The sequence below is a fragment of the Pseudorasbora parva genome, chromosome 3 (genome assembly GCF_024679245.1).
Source record: "Pseudorasbora parva isolate DD20220531a chromosome 3, ASM2467924v1, whole genome shotgun sequence".
NCBI lineage: Eukaryota > Metazoa > Chordata > Actinopteri > Cypriniformes > Gobionidae > Pseudorasbora > Pseudorasbora parva.
In genome coordinates this window covers 44,690,132-44,710,059 of record NC_090174.1, presented here as the reverse complement: position 1 = coordinate 44,710,059, position 19,928 = coordinate 44,690,132, and the positions used below count along the sequence as shown (strand labels likewise).

Sequence of the window (19,928 nt, the reverse complement as noted above, 5' to 3'; positions counted from 1 at the left end):
GGACTTTTTTTTCATTTTAAAACAATATCATAGTCAATTTCCAAGGATGCATGATTTGACAGAATAATAGTATGTACTTTTTCAATGCTATGTAAGTTGTTTTGAATAAAAGCATTTGCCAAATGCAGAGATTAATAACATAATCAAAGTTGTCCATATGTGACATCACAGTTATGAATCAGTGAATTCAGCAGTTTGCGATCTGAATCATGAATCAATCCGCTGATTCATGACCATTCCATTCTTTATTTGAGGATTAAAAACAAACGTGGAAGAGAAGACAATGTTGAATAAAGTCGTAGTTTTTGTTATTTTTGGACCCAAATATATTTTCGATGCTTCAAGAGATTCTAACTAATGGACTACTTTGATGATGTTTTTATTCCCTTTCTGGACATGGACAGTATAGTGTACCTACACTTAGATACACTCTCAGACTAAATATAAAATATCTTAAACTGTGTTCCGAAGATGAACGGAGGTCTTACGGGTGTGGAACAACATTAGGGAGAGTCATTAATGACATCAATTTCATTTTTGGGTGAACTAACCCTTTAAATTCACTGCTTCCACAAACAGAGACATGAACAGACACACTTACCCAAACTCTTCTCCCTCTCCTCACGTCTCTCTTTGGCAAGCCTCATCCTATCATCTGTCTTCAAATAGCCCTCCATATCTTTGACAGAGTGACAGGGAAACATAAAAACGAAGGAAATAGACACTTTATCTTTTTAGGTTTTACACTGCTTGTGCTTTTAGACAAACAATGAGATGAGTTGGGAGATGTCCACTCGACCACACCAACAGAAAAGGTGGGACTTACATTGTTTACCTGCATGTGCGTTGGTATTGGCCGGATGGCGTGAAGGTGAACCGTGCCCATTGGTCTGAGTTTTCTTTTCTGTGACATTAGGTGGGGCCAGTGCATCAGCTTTAGATAGGATGAAGATAAAGGATGAGGATGAAGACTGTGTCTCAGTGAATGTTTTTAATACTGCCATCAACCTCTTTTTACAACAATAATACATCTGTCCCAAAATCACATATAATATAATATAATATAATATAATATAATATAATATAATATAATATAATATAATATAATATAATATAATATAATATAATATAATATAATATAATATAATATAATATAATATAATATAATATAATATTGCCACCTTGAAATTATAGGGTTATATCTGTATTCTGAGTAGTTCTGAAATATTGAGCTTCAGTTTTTGGATAACTTTATAGATAGAACCTTTTTTGTTGTCTGAATAAAAAGTCTCAAAATGTACAAAACATAACACATATCACAATGTAAATAAGTCACAGAATAAGAACATGTGAATAACTTTTTAAAATAAGTTTGACAAAAAATGTCAGATAACCCAATAATTCAAAAAAAGTGACAAAATGCATTCCTGTAGCTCAAACAGTAGATAATGGCTTACTTAAACTTTAAAGTTTGCACACTAATTGATTCATCACAAAAAAAGAAACATTTCAACTTTAATGTTACTGGACAACATGTAAGAGGATCTTACTTTGTTTTATTGAAGGGCTGCCTTGGTTGGTTTTCTGGTAAGTGGGTGAAGCATGACCATTGCTTTGAGGTTTCTTTTCCGGAGTTAAAGGTGATGTCATGACTTTAGTAACTGCAGAGAAACAGAGAACACACCAATTGTGGCGAAAATGAATTGAAATGGCAAGCTTCAGTGTTGAGAAGACCTTGACATACATAGCTGACCTTGTTAAACATAGAGATATTGTACCCAATAATAGTAAACAGAATTACTGTTAGACACTGAGGTAGGCTAAACCGAGAGTTTGTTTCTGTTCTGAGTCTAGCACAAAGAAGAGACCATTGATTCATTCTGGACTGGATTATAAATCTGAAGCTGTGGCCTACTTACTTCTGCTTCATCTACATTCTCAAACTCTAAATGCAAATGCAATCAGACGTTTCACAGACACATACACTTAATAGAGTCAGGCATTTGATCATTTATCAGTGAATATTTGCACCCATGAAACACATAAACACTCACTGAAATAAGCAATCCACTGGCAATCAATGTATAAGGCAGTTTAGAACCAAATTGCATTTCGTGCTTTAATAATAACTAGACGGTTCTTAAATTTTGTACTTTATTTTCTATTTTCTTTTTGACAGTGTTAACAAATGCATTGTGTTAGATGTTCTTTTTAGTTCATTCAAGTTCCGTTTCCGACCTTGTTTCCTTCCTCGGCATGACGGTTCTTTTAAATAAATTGCTCACTCATGATGGTGACCATTGTCTGCTCTGTCTCTTTCTCTCAGCTTCCAAATCTATTCAATTCCCAATACGCACACAAAAATCTGTTTTAAGAAGCAAAGTGCCCATAAAGCTGACTGAGAGTCTGTGGGCTCAATGACATAGTTCCATGAATACAACAAGACAGCATTACAACTACAAATACCTCATATGTGCCGAACACTCTTGAGGATCTTGTAGGTTCTCTGGATGTCTTTACTTGGCACTACACTAAAGACCATGTATATACAACACAATATTCCATAGAGCCGAAATGTTTAGATGCGTTTGTGTCTTGTGAAGTGGCTGATACAACTCAAACTGATGTAAACTCTAAAAAAAGGGCTCTATTGTAAACCCTAATGCTTAATTGGTTTGAGTAGAGTAGAACTCAAAAAAAAAAAAGTTCAAATAAATTATTTTTAATGAGTATTTAGAACTTTCTTTTTCTTTTCAGTTCTCAAAACTGACACATTTAATGAAATCCTAATTTTTTCAATGGTTTGAGTTTTATGAACTTGATTCTTTTGATTTAGACTAACTTAAATTTAACCGAAACTGGGCTGGGATTTTTGTTTCCCAGAATGCTTTAACACTCAAAATGGACAGTAAATGTTAAAATGAAGTGTTATATGATATAAGGACACAAATGTGTATAATGACATGGGTATTACAAGGAGAGTGTGAAATATAAGGACATTCCCCATGTCCCCACTTTTCAAAAGGCTTATAAATCATACAGGATGAGTTTTTTTGAGAAAGTAAAAATGCAGAATGTTTCCTGTGATGGGTAGGTTTAGGGGCAGGACCATGTAGGGGGATAGAAAATACGGTTTGTACAGTATAAACCATTAAGCATATGGAATGTCCTCACATTTCACAAAAACAAACGGTGTGTGTGTGTGTGTGTGTGTGTGTGTGTGTGTGTGTGTGTGTGTGTGTGTGTGTGTGTGTGTGTGTGTGTGTGTGTGTGTGTGTGTGTGTGTGTGTGTGTGTGTGTGTGTGTGTGTGTGTGTGTGTGTGTGTGTGTGTGTGTGTGCGCGCTTTGTTAGGTTGTTAAAATGTATGAATTAGTGTACTCAAATATTTAAAGTTCAGATTAATTAAAATATATAATTAAATTAAATTAAATTGTTGTTCGGCTAAAAGTTCTGCTTATTTAAACTTACATTTTAACTTTAGAGAAATTAAAAATTAAAAAGATTAGACAAATGATTGTGATTAGTTTGTCTCGTTCTGACTTGCAAATTAGAGCTATTTAAATACACAACAATTGGTCATTGAGTCTAATTTAGGTTGAATATAACTTCTTCTTTTTTTAAAAACAAAAAAACAAAAGAAATCCAATGCATGTTATGACAGCTACAGTGGGGCTGTCTGTTTGGGTTGCCAGTGTGTATGAAACTAGAATCTATTCTTGCTTCTGTAAGTGAGAAATCAATATTAGTCCTTTTATGGTATAATGTTTTCCCTTCACAAAACACAGCGGTAAAAAGAATAGTATGTAGATTTGTAGTTTTTTTTATATCAGTAAGATGAAAACATGTTTTTCTATAGTATAATCTAGATCTAGAATTGGGTTTTCTCTAAACTAAAAATAACTCTCTGTTTTTAGAGGTTAAATGTTTAAAAAATTATTAAAACATTCATTAGAAATTTAGAAAAGTAATCAAATATAGGATATATATATATATATATATATATATATATATATATATATATATATATATATATATATATATATATATATATATATATATATATATAGGTCTATATAAGTCTACATAATTGTATAGTATATAAGTCAACAATTATGTAAGGATAATTATACTTTAAAACTATTTATCTATTCTAAACTTAACAGTGATCTGTCAAAATGTTACACTGCGTGCTCTATTGAGATTGGGGTTAAGGACACAAAAGTAGCTAACATGCAGTAGGACAGGGAGAGTTCTGCAGATGCTGTTAGCTATATCACACGCATTCACTCAGAGCTATACTGAAGCGAGCTCCTGAGACGGATGCAGCTCTCTCCATCGATTTTCCATTAAATTAATTTGGCAAATGGACGTGGTTGAGTCTTAACGGCTCTAATCTCATCAGAGTTTTGACTTTATAGTGTTGGGCGGTGTTCACCATGTCAACTTTCGAGAGGCTCTCGTGCCTTGAAAAAACAACGCAGTAGCCTACAAAAAAAAAAAGAATGTAGGTAGGCTGCTTGGCCATTTACTTGTCCCATCGTATGATTACAAACAAACAGACAAACAAACAAACATTAAAGACCTGCGCCGAGTCACACCGGCAGAAACAAACAAAGCTTAAAAAGCAAAGGGTTAGGCTATAGGACTAAACGAAAGAAGGTGATTTCGAAATGGAACAAGGCCCGTTAGAATTTAAACGCATAATAAATCGGAAGCTTCAGCGGTTTTTGTCGGCCCGATTAGACAGCAGCATTTTGAGAAGGAAATAATGGGCACGTCAGTCATTGTTCTTCATCGCCCCACTGTAAGGTAGTAAGCATGCTATAAGCATAAACATAGCCTATGTGAGCAAGTCATTTTCCTACTCAGCCATTGCCAAGCTAACAAAACACCGAAGGTACGCTTACTGAATTATTTACATCATTTTACCTTTGCGCAAGTCGCTCACCTGTCGTTGTACTGACAGCGGTGTTGACAGCGTTTTCCGCCATCTTCGTGGTCCACCGGCGGCTCTACCAAACCGCAATGTCACGGACGCGCCGCAGCAAAACGTTACCCCCCAAAAAATTTAAGCCAAGAGAAACAGCATAGCCAGCTCCTTCCTGGACTGCCGCTGCGGTACCGGGAACCGATTCGCTTTATCACAATCTCAGCAGAATGCGCTCTTTGGCGCTATCACAGATAGTGGGAATTGCAGGGATGAATCGATTGAGAGAAAGTTAGTCTCGCGCGGCAGCCAGGAGTATTCTTACCAGCTGTCCCGTAAAGAGAAACTCGCACCCGATCAGCGTTTGTTGAGAGATGCTGGACTGGACAGCGCAGTAGTGCTGAAACAACGAGTGACGTCATCCATAGCGGGGAAAACGAGCCAAAGCACAGATTTTGTTCTAAAACTTTTCAAATTACACATAAAAGACATCTATATATATATATATATATATATATATATATATATATATATATATATATATATATATATATATATATATATATATATAGATAGATAGATAGATAGATAGATAGATAGATAGATAGATAGATAGATAGATAGATAGATAGATAGATAGATCCTAAGAAATAATTCTAATATGATGATTAATTTTCAAAGTTGGAAACAGTTCTGCTGCTTAATATTTTTTCATAACCTGTGATACTTTTTTTTTTATAATACTTTGATGAATAAAAAGTAAAATAAAATAAAAAAAAGAAGCATTTTTAAAAAAAAATAGAAATCTTTTATAACAACAATATACACTACTGGTCAGTAATTTCGGGTCAGTCATTTTCTTTCTTTTTTTTAAATAAATCAATAATTTTATTCAGCAGGGATGTGTTAAATTGATAAAAATTGATAGTAAAGGAGATTTATATTATTTGAAAATGATTTTATTTTGAATAAATGCAGTTTTTTTGAACCTTATATAATCAAACCTTATAATAACTCAGAATATTAGAATGATTTCTGAAGGATCATGTGACACTGAAGACTGGAGTAACGATCCTGAAAATTCAGCTTTGCATCACAGAAATAAATAATAATTTAAAGTATAATAAATTGAAAACCAAATATTTTAAATTGTAATATCACAATATTAAAAAATGTTCTGTATTTTTGATCAAATAAATGCAGGCTTGATGAGCAGAAGAAACTTCTTTCAAAAACATTACAAATAGTAATGTGTCCAAACTTTTGGCCTGTACTGTATGTATATATATATATATATATATATATATATATAACCAGGATAAACCAATCTACTGTGAAGTAGTAAGCTAAAAAATTCAGGATTAACAATTTTAATTGTGAAAAGCCTAATTTACACTTCGTAAATTGCTAAAAAATGGTAAAAAGAAACATTTAATCAATGACCCAAATGCTGCATCATAAGTATAAGGGAAGGTTGAGGTTAATGGCAGGTCTCCGGGGTAGTGAACAAACGGTTCTTCTGTGGAGACGGTCCATGTGATATGGATTAAACATGGCAGTCTGATACAGCCAGAGGGGCAGCAGGACTGGCAGTAATGAGTCCAAATGAAATGGGTCAGTACGACTTCTCTAACAAAACGATGTGCAGAGAGGGACTACAACAGTAGAAAAGATCGTCTCCAGACAACAGCCAATTGCGTGACCAAACTATTGCCTGCAAAAACTATAATTTTACACAGAATTTGAAGACCTGTAATATTTATCAGGGCTGTCAACGTGTCATCTACAGTTATGACTGTAGGGGTTGTATTCAATTCAGTACCAGGCAACAACAACAAATAAAAATATATAGATTTTATTTCAGGCACAGCAGAAACGCATGCAAATGCCAGTGTAAATGGACAAAATAAAATACAGGGGGGAAAAAAAGAAACCAAATATACAATACAAGAAATAAAGTTCAGTCCAAACAGATAAAAGGCTCGACTTTTTATTGTAGATTCTGGATTTCCTTGCGTTTTAAATTCCACAACATACAGTGGAATACAATATAAATACTTTAAAACTATAACAAAAATATGCGGTCTAAGTTGTGTAGTTGTCATTAAATGCGAATGAAAGAGAGACTTGTAGGAGAAGACTTGTAGTCAGATTACGTGGTGTAGAGAGAGAAACAGGGTTAAGTGATAAGCCTCCGAGTGTTTCTCCGTGGGAGGTTGCAGTAGGATATAGGGCATCAAATTATGCCCAAGTTGCAATTTTTCCCCAACAAGGAAGCGTTTTCTCCTTTGTGCAAACAGCATAGCCCACCAGCAGTCGTGACTCAGATCTGTGTGAGAGGGCAGAAGAAACACATTAAGGTATAGGTTTCCAGATAAAGACAGTTAAAACAGTTTTAAATTCAGTTTACTTAAAGTTACTGTTTATGCTAAATAAATCAATGTCAGAACATAACTTGTAATATACTTCAAATTATGCTTCTACACTACTGTTAAAAGATTTTGGGGCAAAAATACACTCATATGCTCACAAAGGCTACATTTATTTGATTAAAGATACATTAAAATCAGTACAATTGTGAAATATTACAATTTAAATGGGGGGTGAAATGCTGTTTCATGCATACTGAGCTTTTTACACTGTTAAAGACTTGGATTCCCATCCTAAACATAGACAAAGTTTCAAAAACTAATGTTGGACGTTTGATGGAGTATTTCTGTGTCAAAAATACTCCTTCCGTTTTCCCACAAGTTTCGGAGAGTTTTTTTCGAGTATGGGTCTACTTGACGTTAATAGAGCGGAAGGTCCTTGTATGGGCCGTACGGGCTCTTCTCCCGGTAGGGTGCGCGCGCGCGTGACTAGAGCAAGAGAGGAAATGCACGGCCGTAAACTCTCTCTCAGCTGCAGATCCAGTCGTCCGTGAACACTAATGTCGGTTATAGTCCGTGCCGCGCTCCACTTCATTCCTCCACTTTGACATTAAGCGACTTCAACGCTTCAGCACAGCATTCCGGGAAGGCAGCGCTGCATTTGAACCGATTTGAACGCAGAAATGCTTCAGTCGCATCGCAAAGTGGATCTCCACACTCCAAGAAGTGTGTTTTTGACGGAGCGGTCCCAGCGATAAAGGTTCGGTCCTGCTTTGGAAGCAGCCGGTGAGTAAAACTGCTTCAAATGTCTGTGTTGTTGCTTATCGTCGCGTATGTAAACATCAGTAAACGACACGATCGCGTGCTTAGTCATTCAAATGTGCTAACGGACTTCATTGCTGTTCTATGTAACTTATAACGTTACACTACTCTGACGTGCAAAACCGTTTTGCTTGCTACTAAGGTTTGGTCGCATACAATAGTCCATAAACCGAATCATGTCCTCATAAACTGAGAGTAAAGACACAAATGTTGACAGGCCTCTAAATACAGTACATACCACAGAGACGGACGTCCTGCTGTTGCTGTTTCTATTTCAGCCTCCGTATTAAATTCTGGATCATATCTATTAGCTGAGATGGCGATGGATTTCTCCACGCTTGAGGACGTCACCGCTTTGCGCATAAGTCATTCTTTAGCTCCGCCCACACGATACGCCTCCAGGAGCTCGGTTTTTTCCGGAAAGACTCGGTACAGCCCATATTACTTTTACAAATATAATAAAACGAAAGACTTTTCGGAGATATGAAGGATGCAATACTACTCTATAGGTACTCAAGATTGACATGAGATTGACTGAAACTGAGTGTTTCACCCCCCCTTTAAAATAACCATATTATATTTGTATTTATTTAAAGTGCATTTTATTCCTGTGATGGACAGCAGAATTTTTTATCATCATTACTCAGTGTCGCATGATCCTTCAGAAATCATTCTAACCTAACATGCTTATTTTTGCTCCTCAATAAACATTTGTTATGGTTATTATCAATGTTGAAAACGCCTTTATTTTTGTGGAAAATGTGACAATTTTTTCTGGATTCTAGAAAGTTCAAAAGAATTGAACTAGAATTTGAACTAGAATCATTTGTAATATAATAAAGATCTTTACTTTCACTTAAATTTAACGTCTTTTCTGAATAAATGTATTCATATTTCTTTAAAAAATAAAATAAGCCTGACCCCAACTGTTGAACGGTAGTGAACCCAAGTTGTATACAGTGGACATACTCTAATACAGGCAACTAATATAAATAAACTCTAGCACTTTGAAATGTATACCAAATAAGAAAGAATTGTGCACTTACATCATCAATTTCCTCATCGTCATTATCAATATCATCAAACACAATCTCATCATTATCTCCAGGTCCAAATGTGTCCGTTTCATTGATTTTAGCTGCAGGAAAGATATAAGAGATAAGTCAAGTCTTGTACTTAAGTATACACTATCATCCGTGAGGATATAAAACTTTGGGGGGAAAAAAGAACCCCCCCCCTGAAAAATCAATTCAAATTCTGGAACTGAGTACTTAAGGTCAGGAATTGGATACTTGTTAAAAAGAAAAAAGAAAAAGGGGTTCCTCTCATCGATTCCTTTGTGTGCATTTTAATATGATATTAAACCATTCAAGCGCAAGAAGACCTGAATGCTCTTTTCTGGAATCGATAAGCAGAAACGGAATTGTTCAGAATAAAACGATACCCAACCCTAACTATGTGAGAGCTTTGCTCATCTAGCACTTGTACAGTTAAAAAAAAAACTAAAAAAAGTCACAAAACATGAATAACGCCAGTTTGTGACTTACCATGTTCTGGAAGTTCTCCGTAGGCTTTAAGACTGCGAGCCTCATCTGCATTGTACTTTAAAATGACATCTGCTTTGTTATCCTGTGAAATACACATGCAAAAATTAAAAGACAAATAATAATAATAATATTAATCATTTTATTATCATTAATAATAATAAAAAAAACTTCTATTGATTAAATTACAGGTGAACAAAAAAACACGAAGGAAAAAAACAAACACCAGCACCTACCTGGTAATCTCTAAGACCAACAAGGATTATGTCAGATGCGTTGATCCAAACCTAAAGGAGATAAGGCCATTTGTTTAATACATTTGTTTAATACTGATCTTCGTGTGCGGTGTGGAAAATGCATGTAAACACACTCAAAGTTCTCTTTTCCTCTCTAGATAGGTAATTTTTTTTAGGTTTATTAGGTTTAGTTTATTAGTAGGCTAGTATCGTGCCCCTTCCAAACCATTCACACACACATAAATGATTCGACTATCGGTCGACCATAGAAAGATTCGACAATTCTGATTCGAATGTCTAAATCCTTAGTCGAGGACACCCCTAGAAAACGGAGATGCGGCTGTTTTCAAGTGTATGTCAAATGATGTAAATTGAGGGTGTCCTTTCCCAGCCAATTCAGAAAATTATAGTTTTATCATTATTAAACCGAGCAAGCTAACACTGTTTAGATTAAACAACGACGTTCATTGTTTAATGAGATAGTTACAAAACTTCAGTAAATTAAAAATTATTCATTTATCTTTTTACCAGTGTTGAGATTATCAAAATATTGTTAGCTACATAGCAAACTACTTTTAAAACCTGTAGCTACCTCCGCTTGTCCATGTAACGTAAGCATTAATAGATTGACCATGGTTCATCACATGCAAAATCTGTGTTCATTTTGCAGGGGCTGATGAACACACCCGTGTTTTAACCGAGAAGTGAGTCAGAGTGAACGTGAGAGTGAGAGGAAAGATTCCTTCAGCTACTAGAAATAAAAAAGAATGTTAATAAAGAAATCACATGATACACAGTCTCCTTTATTTGTTTGCAAGTTCACTGTCATGCTGTTTTAGCAAGTTATATTACAAAACACTTAATTCTCAAGGAATTTACAGTAGCTAGATTGTCAGTTGTAAAGTGCTTAATATGTGGCCTTGAGCAATTAAAATTTTGTTATTAGCAAATAAAAAAAAGTTTTTTGATGGTTTTTGAAACAAGCTAATTGCAGTTATATCAAAAAAATATACTGTCTGACTCTGAATATGAGTGCTGCACTGTAGAGAAAACCCCACACACTCCAGACACCATTAAAATGCATTTGTTTTATTTTCGTGTAAGGAACTTTCAAATGGATAAAGGATACAAAGCTTAAAACAAAATCACATAACTTTGGCATAAAGTAGTATGACAAAGCTAAAAACGCCACCAAAAGGAAAAGTATTAAAATGTTTTTATTATAGTGTTGTCATGAGGATAGAAAATGAACTTCTGCAGCTTCAGTAAGGTAACTTTCACAGGTTTCAAAAAGATCTAAAGGGACTTTGATACTACTAGGCTAGCAATCTCATTTATAGGGCATCAGTTTAAAATAATTCAATGTTTCTTTCAAAGCGTGTAAACGATGATGACTTTACGCCTTCTGTAATTTTTGGATATATATATAAGATAATAAAATAAAAGTCAATACAATAAAAAGAAGAGACTGTTGTCACTGACGACATACCTTTTTCCGGAGCTTTCCTCGGATGTGGCAAAGCCGCTTGACCCCATCAAAGCACATGGCCTCTAACCGCCCATTTCCCAGCATCTTTATCACCTGAGCATATTCTAGCACAAGACATTGAAAAATGTTGGATCACTGAACATCATCATAACTTGGCTTAATTAAAATACCAATCAAAATTTTGGGTTCTGTAAGATTTTAGAAATATCTTTATATTCTGAACTATGAAATTCCAGGACTATATATATATATATATACATTATTTTACTTTTTTAAGGATTTAGGATTTAACTCAAATTACAACTCATTTAATAATATACATTAAATACAAAACGTTTATAATGGCCATTTTTGTTCAATAAGTCATTTTACATTATAATGTTGGCGTACTTGGAACTGACAAATGGTTTAATTTTTCAACGACTATCGTGCTAATTCCACTTCCACCAGTAGGTGGCAGCAAGGGACTGACTTTAAAGGGATAGTTCACCCAAAAGTGAAAATTAGCCAATGATTTACTCACCCACCCTAAACCTAGGTGTATATGACATTCTTTCAGACAAATAAAATTGGAGTTATATTAACAAAAAATATGTTCTGGCTCTTCCAAACTTTATAATGGCAGTGAATGGGTAGTTGTGTTTTGAAGTCCATAAAAGTGCATGTATCCATTATATAACTGCCCCACACTGCTCTATAGGATTAATAAAGGCCTTCTGGAGCAAAGTGATGAATGTGTGTAAGACAAATATCCATATTTAACCTTTTTAGACTAAAAGGACTAACTTCCGGCAGACAGCCGCATGCAAGTTGACTTGCGGCAAAAGAGTAACCCCTGCCCTGACATGATGTATAGGAGCATTGCAAGCTTCGACGCCACTCGTGGATAGGGCTGGGCAACAAACTTAAACCCCTCTTCTCTTATATTGGAATCCTTCACCATTTCGCTTTAAAGTGGTGATGAATTGGGAATTTTAATTGGCAAATAAACATGCCAAGGAAGATTTAGATATTGCGCTATAAGCTTCCTTCTGATCCTAATATTAAAAATGAGTGGTTGAACTTGAACTTTATTTTTAAAGAAGTTCCACCTCACGTGGGGAAAACAGTGGTGTTCACTTCATTTCATGGCGGGATCGTTTGTAAACAAATCTCCGGTCAATGCTGGATTTGGATCCGACAGGAATGCTGCAACACACTTATGTGACTAAAACGCATTTTTATATGTGATAGTATTGCATTGTAATAGATCAATTTGCTTACGTGTACGTGTCTAAAAGAGGATTACTTTAGCACGCTGGACTCAGACACATATGGGCCAGGGCTCGCAAAGCCCTGCAGGCCGATGAATCTCATTATATTCCGTTCTTGTTCTGCTATGTGTAAGTGTGTGCGCGCGGTTCGTGCTTATATCGTCCAATCTTGCGGGCTATGTGTAATATAAAAATAATAGTCCAATCAATCGCAGATGGATGAAAAATAAATAAATCATTGTGTTTGTTTGATAATGACGTTTACGAGCCCTGTGATCGAGAAAATCATTCTGGTTGCCGCTTCTCCCTCAGTCTCTTTCACGTTAATTGAACTGACAGGGGAACTTAAGCTCATTAAATATGCAAATCTTCTCCAATCCTAGCCGTGGGCGTTTATTTCCAAGTCTCCAGTGTTGCACACCCATCAAAACCCAGCGTTCAGGAGAGAGCCTCAAAACCAGTGTAGAAAATAGCCTATTACTTATTAGTTATGATGTTTTTGAATGTAAAAACCACACAAACATCATTAGTTGACCTCAGACAACAGTGTAAAAAAATAAAAAATGCCAGTTCATGACACCTTTAAATATTCTCATTTTAGAATTCCATTTCATGACCAGTGTTTTGTTTTGCTTTATCCTCTGCGCTTCTGCGTTCGTCAATATGCATGAGTCAGGGGTTACTCTTTTGCTGTAAATCGATGCATATGGCAATCCGCCAGAAGTTAGTTATTGTAGTCTATAAAGTTTTAAAGGGATAGTTCACCCAAAAATGAAAATTTGATGTTTATCTGCTTACCCCCAGGGCATTCAAGATATAGGTGTTTTTGTTTCTTCAGTAGAACACAAAATTAAGATGTTTAACTCCAACCGTTGCTCGTATAATACATGTCAATGGGGTCTAATTAGAATTATACCAAATGCATTATACGAGCAACAGTTGGAGTTAAAAATCTTAATTTGTGTTCTATTGAAGAAACAAAAGCACAAAGTCTTGGATGCCCTGGGGGTAAGAACTATCCCTTTTTGGGTGAACTATCCCTTTAAATAAGGATATTTTTCCTCACACAAACGCACAACCCCACCGCTTCAGGAAGCCTTTATTAAAGGACTCACCCTAATGTCGTTCGACACCCGCAAGAACTCCGTTCATCTTCGGAATACGATTTTTTATATTTAGTCTGAGAGCTTTCTGTTCCTCCATTGAAAATGTATATACGAGCCTGGATGCCAGCCGAACTTATCCACGCCAACAACATTTTTAGGTCAGACGGTTCGGTCTGGACTCGATCCCTAGAGGAGTAATTATCTCCGAACAGAAACTGTTCAGACCAATGAAATCATCGGGACGGGCTTTAGACGATGACGGACAGATGATCAACAGTAACGTAATCATGCACGTCATCAAAGGGGCTTGGATTATATCTGTTCGAATCCTAAACGGAGAGCTTGTTTGTATATGCATTCACCTTCACTATTTCTCTCAAAAATGATGATCATGTTGGGTAAGTACTTTGTGTATCAGTAAATTCTTTTCTTTTTTTACAACACCGACAAAGATCGTTTTTTCCAGCGTGTGTTCAGACTGGGTTGCCAAGTTTTTACAACAAAACCCACCAACTACTAGCCCTAAACAGTAGCTTCATGGGGGGGTTCTCCAGGAAAAAAATGGTGTTTGGGGGGTAAAATGTGTGTTATTTTGGCAAGGTTGCCTGCTAAAATTCGCTCTCATGGATCTATATATCACATAACAGTCGCCTAAAACCGCGGACAAAGAAAACAACCCGCGGAAAAAAAAGCTTTGTTTATAGTCTGAGGGAGAGACGCACGATGTGAACAAAACAACCTTCGCAAACATGTCTAAGGATTTCGACACAGAGGAAGAATTGCATTTTTTTGCTCAGCCATATTTATTTGAACCCAGAACCATGGGCGCACAAAATAGCACGTCAGCAGCATCACTGCGGAGTCGTGAATGCGGATTGAGAACAGACCCGGAAGAGAAAACAATGCTGAATAAAGTCGTAGTTTTTGTTATTTTTGGACCAAATTGTATTTTCGATGCTTCAAAAAATTCGAACTAACCCACTGATGTCCCATGGACTATTTGATGTTTTTATTACCTTTCTGGACATGGAGAGTATACTGTAAATACAATTTCAATGGAGAGACAGAAATCTCACGGTCTAAATATAAAATATCTTAAACTGTGTTCCGAAGATGAGTCGGAGGTCTTACCGGTGTGGAACGACATGAGGGTGAGTCATTAATGACAATTTTCATTTTTGGGTGAACTAACCCTTTAAAATATTTTTGGGTGAACTATCCCTTTAAGAGTGATTTAGAAGACCATTTGTTAAAAAAAAAAATACAGATTTATTCTGAAACGGAGCAAAGTTGTAAACAAGGAAGTTATTTAAATGTTGAACACCACCTTACAATAAATGAAACACTAATTTCATTTACATTGTATTCCAATAATTCAGCCGTTCATAAACATGTCTGCTTTCAAGGGTTTTCCGGGACTTCAGTTTCAAAAAAGCCAAATTTAATTTATTCAAGCACTTTAAGCACCTTGTATGGGAACCCTGTAAAAAGAATGTCAATTTAATGTAGTGGTTCTCAATTCTGGGTCCTGGCCCCGCATCACTCTGCTAATTTTGTATGTCTCTCTTATCTAACACACCTGAGTCAGACCATCAGCTTGTAAGGAAAGAGCTCTATGAACAGAACTGAAGCTACATCTACACCAGGGTTCATCAAATCCGGTCCTGGAGGGCCACAGATATACACTAATCCGCAATTGCTGCGCTGTGCCAAAACATGAGGGCCATTGCATTTTAGACCATACATAGAATGTACAGAGTGCAACCCTAAAGTGGTGGGATATTTTGCTAATAGTGCGAGAACTTTATGTCTGGTCACCTGCTATCATCTCAGAGAGCTGGTATTGTTTTACAAATGTGCAGTTCGATGATTTGTGCGCTTTCCAATGTTTTAGGCATATAGTCCTGGTCCGCTTAGCGTTCACACTGGCATTTTTAACAGCGAACCTAAAGTTACCAAACCAAAGGCATAGGGAGACGGTCACAACCTGATTGGTCGTCTTATATGACGTAGGAGCTTGCCTACTGAACATTCAAAACAATGATGTGTGCTAGATTAAACGCGATCATTTCATGCCTGTACATATGGCATTATTTTTACCCGTTGAGAACTCATGAAGAGCTCATAAAATGTTCAAAACATTCAAAACAGCAGCCGTATTTCCTTGTATGCAGAAAAGACACGGCCATCTCTTATGCAAAAGAGACGGCGCAGTTCTGTCGTCTGTACCGACTAATGGGCAACACGGGTCCTTTCATGAGAAGAACCAGGTATGCTTTTTGTGCGTTTCTTCTAGCATTTTCAAAACATGCTCGTTGGACCAAATATTGATGAGGCACTTCCTCGTTGCTCTAAGTTTGCCCTCTAACGTACATTATTCATTTTGGATACACCGATCTTTCCGCGTCTTCAAATCAGCTGACTATGCGTCGCATCTTATGACATTACATCCTGTTTTTGGTTAGTTTACATGTCTTTGGTCCGTGTTGCGTTCATATATCAATCGGACCGCACCAGAGTTCGTTTGGAAGCGGGCCGAGACCAATCTTTTTAGCGGTCTTGGTCCGCTTGTTTGGTGCGCACCAGGGTTCGGATGGCAGCGTTCACATATGTTCAAATGAACCGCACTAAACGAGCAATCGCACCAGGGTTCGTTTTAATCGAACCAAACATGACAAGTGTGAACGCACCCTTAGTGTGGGCGAGAAACTTTTGGATGCTAAATGCTAAAATGGACGAGGGCGTTTGAAATGACAATGCAGTTTGTCAAATATATCTGGCTTAATACAGATATCGCCATAGTGGTTCAAATAAGAGAGACAAAATATGCACAGGGCCGGAATTAAGAACCACTGATCCTTGCTTACTGACCCCAAACTGATGACAAAAAAACCCTACCATAAACAGAGTAAAGGATTATAAATTATGATATGGTGAAAATTGAATATATACATAGGGCTTATCTATCACTGGGTTTGAATGCTATTTACTTACCCTGGCCATCCTCCTTGAAAACCAGTTCTCTCTTTTCAGACTCGTTCTCATTCTTACCACGCCGCCTATTCTTACCTCCTTTACCTGAAAAAATTAAAAGAAGAATATCACTGATTGATATTGTTTGTAAAAAGCAGACATTAGATCTCGTATATGCCATTAGATCTCGTATATGCCTGGTTATCACATTTTCTAGTCTAAAACGTTGGATTCCAATAAAAAAAAATTCTTGCCGTTATTATAATAACATTCATGATGTGTTGCACAGTAATTGTTGTGGTTAATTTTCTCTCTGAATATTCACATTAACTCTATAGACCATACTGTATAATTTTCAGAGGTGGACAAAGTACACAGCATTACTTGAGTAAAATTAAAAGTACTACTGGTCAAATATTACTCAGTTACAAGTGAAAGTTGTAAAAACAGATTTTTACTTAAGTAAAAGTAAAGAAGCAGGTGTTTCAAAAGTATTTAAGTATCAAAAGTAAATGTATTTATTTTTTGTCAACGACAACGCTTTTGTTTAAGCCAGTCAGTGATGCTCCATCTGACATACTAGCATATGACAACCTTAAACAAATGTAAATACTTGTATAAAATTGAACAAAGCTGCTGTCACTTTAAGCCGAACGCATGGATCCAATACATTAATTCCTGATAGACTTTCTGCAAAAACCCTAACACCTTTTAAAGAAGAAACAAATCATCCACTGACTTTAAAAGCTGCTACAGAGATACAACTTTCGACTTTGAGGACCTTGATAAAAAAATGTAGTGGAGTAAAAAGTATGATATTTGTCTTTCAAATGTAGTGAAGTAAAAGTCATAAGATTCCAGAAAATATAATACTCAAGGCCTATTAATAGAAAACGTTATAATTAATATAAAACCTGCTTGTTGTGTGGCACAATCATTTAACGTAAGAGAATAACTTTTATATTGTTATGAACATTTACTGGACTGAAGGAACTTGGGTTTACTTGACTAAAACCAGCTTAGACCATAGATTATGATGTGTATACAGGTCCTTCTCAAAAAATTTGCATATTGTGATAAAGTTCATCATTTTCCATAATGTAGTGATTAAAATTAAACTCATATATTTTAGATTCATTGAACACCAAGTGAAATATTTCAGGTCTTTTATTGGTTTAATACTGATGATTCTCAAAAAATCTCAAAACATTTGCATATTTCATCCGACCAATAAAAGAAAAGTGTTTTTAATACAAAAAAAGTCAAACTTCAAATAATTATGTTCAGTTATGCACTCAGTACTTGGTCGGGAATCCTTTTGCAGAAATGACTGCTTCAATGCGGCGTGGCATGGAGGCGATCAGCCTGTGGCACTGCTGAGGTGTTATGGAGGCCCAGGATGCTTCGATAGCGGCCTTAAGCTCATCCAGAGTCTTGCGTCTCTCAACTTTCTCTTCACAATATCCCACAGATTCTCTATGGGGTTCAGGTCAGGAGAGTTGGCAGGCCAATTGAGCACAGTAATACCATGGTCAGTAAACCATTTACCAGTGGTTTTGGCACTGTGAGCAGGTGCCAGGTCGTGCAGAAAAACAAAATCTTTATCTCCATAAAGCTTTTCAGCAGATGGAAGCATGAAGTGCTCCAAAATCTCCTGATAGCTAGCTGCATTGACCCTTCCCTTGATAAAACACAGTGGACCAACACCAGTAGGTGACATGGCACCCCAGACCATCACTGACTGTGGGTACGTGACATTTGACTCCAGGCATTTTGGCATTTCCTTCTCCCCAGTCTTCCTCCAGACTCTGGCACCTTGATTTCTGAATGACATGCAAAATTTGCTTTCATCCGAAAAAAGTACTTTGGACCACTGAGCAACAGTCCAGTGCTGCTTCTCTGTAGCCCTTCTCTGTAAAAGTGGCTTGACCTGGGGAATGCGGCACCTGTAGCCCATTTCCTGCACACACCTGTGCACGGTGGCTCTGGATGTTTCTACTCCAGACTCAGTCCACTGCTTCCGCAGGTCCCCCAAGGTTTGGAATCGGTCCTTCTCCACAATCTTCCTCAGGGTCCGGTCACCTCTTCTCGTTGTGCAGCGTTTTTTTTGCCACTCTTTTTCCATCCCACAGAGGTGCCTTGATACAGCACTCTAGGAACAGCCTATTCATTCAGAAATTTCTTTCTGTGTCTTACGATCTCGCTTGGGTGTCAATGATGTCCTTCTGGACAGCAGTCAGGTCGGCGGTCTTACCCATGATTGCGGTTTTGAGAAATGAACCAGGCTGGGAGTTTTTATCCAAGTAGTTGACATTAATTTACAAGGTGTCAAAATATAATTCTCTTACTTTTTGGACATAAATAACAACTACACTCAATTGCATATTTTGCTAGGTTTGGGCCTCCCCAAGTGCCATTTGCCATTCACTATTTTATACACTAGACTACGACTACATGAGCCATAAAAGCCTGATATCAAATATAATACAAACCATAAAATACATATGCAATTTTTTTTTGCGACATTTCACGTTTTATCCAAAGGTTCAACTAACGGTACCATTTGGAGAGAAAAAAATCTGGCATACGTCAGGCTTTACCGGGTAAATTCACGTGTCACGCACGATAAAACAGCGGACTTGTTTTTAGCGGACGAATCATTTAACGTTAATGAATGACTCTTTATGTTTAATGTTTTTTAGTTATTACAAGGCAATACACACAAACGACAGGTGTTGTACCTCATTTTAACTCCCTGCCAAATTAATATAACGTTAACTCGTTGAGGCCGCTACCTGGTTGCCAATACAGTAATCTTGCGGGGGTCGGAATTCGGCACAACACCGGTGTAATGATGCAACCCGCAGGTGTATTGTGTCAGTCAGTATCTTAATGATAGACTAACGTTACCTCTCAAACAGCGACTACCGCAACTAGTTTAGCGCATGTGAGTGCGAGGGCTCATGGTCACGTTGCTCGCAAAGGCCGGGGGTAGCTTGTTAGCTAGGCTCAATACAGCACCATTGATAAAGGCCGGGTGTTCTGTTTTTCTTACCTTTATTCTTTGGCATGTTCGGATTACAAACACTGCTGTCTTTGTTCAAAGATGTCGTATAACAAAGTCGTTAATAAAATGTTCAATTTCGAGGAGGACGTCAAATAATCTTCCTCTCCCTTTCAGAAGACTTCCGCCTAGCGCCTACCCAGT

At 36.7% G+C, this 19,928-nt stretch overlaps 2 protein-coding genes across 9 annotated transcripts in view; both read right to left on the bottom strand.

Annotated features, from left to right (window-relative positions):
- The window catches only part of map7d2a (MAP7 domain containing 2a), a 29,577-nt gene extending 24,260 nt beyond the window's left edge, over positions 1 to 5,317 (bottom strand). For 4 of the 8 annotated variants that reach the window (XR_010904408.1, XM_067439105.1, XM_067439110.1 and 1 more), the window contains exons 1-4: positions 4,951 to 5,317; positions 1,551 to 1,665; positions 827 to 934; positions 602 to 679 (exon numbers count right to left, since the gene is read on the bottom strand). Coding sequence is in view for 7 of the 8 variants with exons in the window: in XM_067439105.1 (XP_067295206.1) it covers positions 602 to 679; positions 827 to 934; positions 1,551 to 1,665; positions 4,951 to 4,992 (343 nt within the window). In the remaining variant the exon portion in view is untranslated. Of the gene's footprint in view, positions 1 to 601; positions 680 to 826; positions 935 to 1,550; positions 1,666 to 4,930 lie in introns of all 8 variants that reach the window. The other 4 variants (XM_067439109.1, XM_067439106.1, XM_067439108.1 and 1 more) reach the window with 4 other exon arrangements.
- Positions 5,318 to 6,904: 1,587 nt separating this feature from the next.
- On the bottom strand, positions 6,905 to 19,909 carry eif1axa (eukaryotic translation initiation factor 1A X-linked a). Its single transcript, XM_067439104.1, has 7 exons — positions 19,776 to 19,909; positions 16,742 to 16,825; positions 11,389 to 11,492; positions 9,900 to 9,950; positions 9,667 to 9,748; positions 9,166 to 9,257; positions 6,905 to 7,257 (listed from the first exon to the last, which is right to left on the bottom strand). Exons 1-7 carry the CDS (start codon positions 19,789 to 19,791, stop codon positions 7,252 to 7,254), a joined length of 435 nt encoding a protein of 144 aa, XP_067295205.1. The 5' UTR covers positions 19,792 to 19,909; the 3' UTR covers positions 6,905 to 7,251.
- Positions 19,910 to 19,928: the final 19 nt, after the last annotated feature.